The following is a 5762-nucleotide window of genomic DNA, read 5'->3' as shown; positions in this document are numbered from 1 at the left end:
TATATATATATATATATATATATGTATATATATATATATATATGTTGTAGATAGACACAGTATCTTTATTTTATTTATTTATTTTTATGTGGTGCTGAGGATTGAACCAGTGCCTCACACTTGCTAGGCAAGTGCTCTACCACTGAGCCACAACCCCAGCCCCCCAACCTATCACCTCTTGAAGCTTCTTCCAGGGCATAACAAGGGCCCATGAGGGCTATGGGTGATGACGGCACCTGAGAGTAATGCCAATCCCGACACTTAACGCCAGGTCAAGTTGACGGTCATCAACCCGACACCACTAGCTCAGCCCAGATTCGGCTCCCAGATCCAGTTGGGTGTTTGTTTGTTTTTTTTTTTTTTTTAATTTTGTTTTGTTTGTGTGTGTGTGTGGTGCTGGGGATTGAACCCAGGGCCTTGTGCATGTGAGGCAAGCATCCTACCAATTGAGCTATATCCCCAGTCCCCAGATCCAGTTTTAAGGGAAGAAAAAAACACTTATTTCACAGTCCAAAGCAACTCTTATCTGGAAGCAAGTCTCATCTGCACCTCAGTCGCTCCAGACCTTGACCTCAGTCTATAATACTGGGAAGAAGAAAGAAGGGGACAGCTGTACGGAGTGTATCTGGTGGGCATGGGCTTAGAGAAGGTGGTACCAGGGAATCAACACCGTCAGGTAGCTCAGCCAGGGAGAAGACATTTTCTAGCAAGCCCAGGTAGCTCAGGGAGGAAGCCTACCTGCTCCGTGCCATCTCAAGACTACCAACTGGACTCCAAGCGGGGAGTGAGCAATGAGGCTCACTGGTAGCCCCAGCAGTAGCAACTCAAACTTTCTTCACAAAGGTATACTCAATTAGCAATTCCTCCAAGAAAAACCCTATTCACTGAGATTCTCTGAAGTCTGTGGATTGAATTAGAGAAAGTAAATCCTTAGTTCTCTATTGGGCATTTGCTGAGGAGACTCAGCCTCAGCCCAGACATAGGTGGCCTTGGCTACACTCAACGGAATACGAATTCACTCATATTCCTGGACAAATGATCTCACTGGCGGGGGTGGGGGTTACTTCCCCTGACACCTGCCTGGTCAGTCCAGAGCCAGGAGGCTGGCCAGGAAATGGTCTCCTTCACACACACACTTCATCCTACCTCAGCCCCATGCTGGTAGCAGTCAAGATCTGGGCCTACAATGAAAGAGGTCAGGGAAACAACTCTGCTACAAGGGTCCAGACACAGGGGAGAGGAGAAGAAGTGGAGTGTTGATTTTCCTTGCAGATGCCCCTGGGATCCAAGTTCTAAAACTGGAAGGTGTAGAGTCCTCTTGAGGAAGAGCTATCTGATGGACACACTAGCAAGCTCCAGGTTCCAAGCAGCCGCTGCTGGCTGTCCCTCATCTCCTCTAACATCACCAGGCACACACCCTCCCAACTGTGGCTTGCTATGCTGACAGAGAATGAGAGACACCCTCCCCATTTAGTCTCTTTTCCAAAAAGAAAAAAGATGAAAGGAAAAAAAATCCAAGCTGAAGAGAGGAAAGAACTGGCAATTGGCCCTTCAGTATAAGGGGTCCTAATGGTCACACAGTGCCAGGTGCAGGCCCAGAAAGATTCACAGAAGCAGGCAGGGTTCAGGGTGGCATCCACAGCCTCCAGCCAGCCTACCAAAGCCACCTCTCAGAACAAGAGAGAATGAGTAAGAGAGACCTCAAATGCCATCTTTTCCTACCCAGAGTTCTCCAACACACTCTCAGCGCTCATTCTCGGCAGGAGAGATTATGTTCCAAAAGCAACCCCCCTCCCAATTTATTTCTGGATCCAGTCATATCAATCCTCCCAACTTCCCAAAGAGGCAAGGGGGTGACCACAGCAGTTGTGAGTGGCTTTTTCTTTTTTGTGAATGAACAGGAAGGAAAACACTGAGACGCATACTCACAGGAAAGAACATTTTGGAGAGTTGAAGTGAAGTCACATTCTCACACTCACATAAAGAGAGGAAAAAGGGAAATGAGAGGGAAAGAACACTGGAATGGTGGCGAGGAAAGAAATACACACATACAGAGAGAGAGGCTCGGTAGCCCTCTCATTACAAGTTGGTTGGGCATAATGTAAACACACTTCTGCCTTGCTTAATCACAGAGTGCCGCCCGTTTAGGTTTCAAAGGCGGCAGTAAATTGGGCGTAGCTGAGTGGAGGCTAAAAATTAACCAGCCATCTCTGTTTCAATTTGTAAGAAAACAAAAGCGGAAAGAAATTATAAAAAGGGAAAGGGTAAGGGGGAAAAAATGAAAAGGATCAGAAGAGGAGAACTAAACCAGCCCAACCCAAAATGCAGAGTGAGACTGGAAAAGCCAAGAGAAGTGGAACTACTTGGAACACAAAAAGAAAGGAAATTTTACAGGTTTTGTTTGTTTGTTTGTTTAAGACCTTTTCCACAGCAACGAAGCTCCCTGCCAGGCCTGCTCCTCAGGAAAGCCTCTCCACCCCCAGCACAGGAGCCTGGGCCGGCTGGGCAGCACACACACCCAGGGGCCTTCCCATTTCTGCAGAGAGACCAGGTGAGGGACAGAGCTCAAGGAATCTCCTGCTTGTTTCCACTCTCTCTATAAAATCAAATTACTCTCATGCTCTCTGATAGCCAAATCCCAGCCAAAACAGCTCTCTCCTGGGCATCTGGGCCCCAGAATCTGCCCGCTGCTGCCTTCTCTCCTGTTCTCTATTTGTTCAGTCTCATGTGCGGGGATTTCACATGCTCCTCTCTCCACCGAACTGCTGCCCACCCCGCTTGTGCCAAATCTAGCTTTTCCTGGAACTTGACATAAAGCCACAGGAAAGCCAGCACCTAACCCCCTAATACTTCTTCTGATTCATTTTAAATAAGAGTAAATACTGATTGTTGGTGGTGCTGCTGTTGTCTCAAACTCGCCATCACGGATAATTCTGGGGCAGCCTGACACACAGTATCCTTCTGATCAGATGAGTCCTCCAGAGATGGAAATGCACACAGTGGGTATAAAGGCAAGGGAGCAGAGGAAGAGGATAGAGAGGGAGACAGGAGAAGAAGAGGCAGAAAGGCACATCAGACAAAACACAGGCCCCCCAGGACAGGTGTGCAGTTAGGCCTATGGCCTGGTACGGGTTAGAAATAAGAGGAACAATAAACAGAATAAATGCTAGCAAATAAAACAGGGGTAAAAAGGTTAAGAGCCACCTACCCGGAGTGTGGACAAAGTAAGCCAGATAAAGATCCAGTTCTTTGATTGTGACGCCAATATGATGTGGCTGGACGCACAGGCCGGGGTTCGAGCACTGGGGCGACTTGTAGAGCCGCTCCCCATCAGTACTTTCCAGGGGGATCCCCTTAAACAAAATCACCATGACCAGGTCCAGCCGCCACACCTTGTCGGCCTGGCGCAGGCAGTCAATCCGCCGGATCTTGCCCTTCTGGTCGGGGTTGGAGAGCACGCAGCAGGGGGGCTTCTTGCCGGTGATGGTCAGCACAAAGTCCTCACGGAACTCAGGCCGGATGTCTTTGCGCAGCTTGGCCAGTAGCCGGGATGCCCACTTCTGCTTGATCTCGGGCTTCTCGCCCAGCAGCTCGTCCTTCACCGCCCGCTCCTCGTCCTTAGACATCCGCTTCTCGTGCTTCTTGAAGTACTTGCGCTTCCGAGCCTGCAGGTTGAACCAGGTGTAGGAGAAGGCTCGGACGTGAGGCAGCAGTGCCTCGATGAACGGGTGGAACTCATCCTGCAGGCGGCAAGCCGGGAGCATGCGGGGCGCGGGAGGACGGGAGGAGGGGAAGACGGGATGAGGGGAAAGAGAAGGAGAAAAGCGGCGTTAGAAGGGGGGGTACAAGGAAAGCCTCTTTCTCCTCCTCCTCCTCCTCCCTCCCCCCTCAACAATTTTCTCTTGCGATTGTTCTACAAAAGTGTGGTTTGAAGCCACCACCAGCTTCGCCAGCCACTTGCTCCCATCTCAGCCTCAGCAGCCAGACAGAGCCACCGGGAGCCTGTCCACACACCTATTCTCTCTCTCTCTCTCCCTCTCGCTCTCCCTCTCTCTCTCTCTCCCTCACACGCGCACAGACAACATTGCCGTCCACACACACACACACGCTGCTGGTATCCCCGCCAAGCTCTGTCGCGCCCATGACATTCCATGTTCTATAGCAGCCGGGAACTCGTGTCAGCTCGCCCCAGCGCCGTGTCCGTCTGCACAGATGACCGTGGATGCACGCGGGGCACACGGGACCACCGCCTGTCCCAACACTGGCTGATTTTTGGCTGCCCCCAAGAAGACAGCAAATGACATCCACTAGCGATCGAGGAAACGGCTCTGGATTCCCTCTCCTCAGGCTGTTTTCATTTTCTTTTCTCCTGATCCAGTTGGAACATCCACCCCAGCATTTTTAAAATCAGACCTAAATCCTAAATATGTGATTTCAGCTTTGTTATCGACATCAATACTAATGTTAATCACAGTCATAATGCACAAAACACTTCTTGTTAACACAAATAAGCTGGTTGTCTCAGCCACATTAGGGTTAAAAGCTGCATGGGTCCTCTTGCCGCCCCTTCCCCAGCCTCCCACGACCCCTTCACCCTCTTTCCACTCAGTCAGGTGACAGAAGGCCGGGCTCTCAGCTTTTTTTTTTTTTTTTTTTTGCTTGTTTGAAGTTTAAATAATAACTGATTTCTGCTTACAAAAATAAAACTGGAGAAAATTAAATAATTACCATTGATCTGAAGCACCCGGCAAAGCCCAACGCCCGATTCTGAGATTCTGGACTCAACAGAGTTGTGAGTTGGGGGCCGGGTGGGGGGAAGGGGGGAGGGGGAGGAGCAGGGGAGGAAGGTAAATGTTTTAAAGGGGGTTATTATTGGTGTTCTGGGGAATAGGGGCCGGGCTTGGGTGGATTCTCAAACCCTTCCCCCTCTGCCCCCCCACACTCCATTGCACAGAAGGGGGAAATTAATATTTTTTTTTGAAAAGGAGCAAAAAGAAAGAAAGGTCAGGGATAGCAAGCAGAGAGAAGGAGTGAGCTGGTTGCCACACACGCCAGGTAAACAAAAGCCAACAAAAAATTTGTTTTTCAATTTCTCCCCCTGTGCATACTCTTTCAGTTAAAAAAAAAAAGAAAACAAAAATATGCAAAATTTAAAAATCAAAACCAACCTCCATCTCCCCCCACCCACACACAACAACGCACCCTACCCACCCCCGTGCAAAACAAAAACAAAAACAAAAACCAGGAGGGAAGAAAAAGCGGCAGCTGAAGAAAAAGGCTTTCGGCTTTGGCAGCAGCACAGGGGTGTAAACTTCGAGCTGCCTCCCTCCACCCGATCGGAGGAGAAGGGGGAGCTCGCAGATTCCCGGGGAAGAGGACGAGTTCTGACCGGCTGCAGACTGTGGCTGGCAGACGAGTGCAAAAGAGAGAGAGGGAATGAGGGGGAGGGAGGGGGAGAGACCGAGGATCCAGGGAGGACGCGGATGGGATGGGGGTGTGAGTGTGCGTGTGTGAGTGTGCATATGTGTGTGTGTGTGTGTGTACACGAGCGCTGGCTGGGTTTGGGGGGTTTTGTTGCTCCTTTTCTCTCTCAAACTCCCTCTCTCTCTCCCCTTTCATGCTCAATCCCCATCCATTTGCTCGTGCCAAGCCAGGAAAGGGGGGGAGAAGAGAGGGAGAGGGAGAGAACGAGAGGGAGAGAGGGAGAGGAAGAGGGAGAGGGAGAGGGAGAGAGGGAGAGAGAGAGGGAGAGAGAGAGAGAG

General features: G+C 50.2%; 1 protein-coding gene across 8 annotated transcripts in view; it reads right to left on the bottom strand.

Moving 5' to 3' along the window:
* The window catches only part of Nfix (nuclear factor I X), a 79780-nt gene that overhangs the window by 63296 nt on the left and 10722 nt on the right, over positions 1-5762 (bottom strand). For 5 of the 8 annotated variants that reach the window (XM_048795279.1, XM_048795278.1, XM_015489116.2 and 2 more), the window contains one exon: positions 3209-3740. In XM_048795279.1, coding sequence (XP_048651236.1) covers positions 3209-3626 — 418 coding nt within the window. In that variant the 5' untranslated portion in view covers positions 3627-3740. Of the gene's footprint in view, positions 1-3208; positions 3962-4107; positions 4415-4728; positions 5149-5762 lie in introns of those variants that run through there. The other 3 variants (XM_048795277.1, XM_048795276.1, XM_015489119.2) reach the window with 3 other exon arrangements.

The sequence above is a fragment of the Marmota marmota genome, unplaced genomic scaffold (assembly GCF_001458135.2).
Source record: "Marmota marmota marmota unplaced genomic scaffold, marMar, whole genome shotgun sequence".
Classification (NCBI taxonomy): domain Eukaryota; kingdom Metazoa; phylum Chordata; class Mammalia; order Rodentia; family Sciuridae; genus Marmota; species Marmota marmota.
The sequence above is the reverse complement of the archived record's forward strand: the minus strand, read 5'-3'. Positions and strand labels throughout refer to the sequence as shown.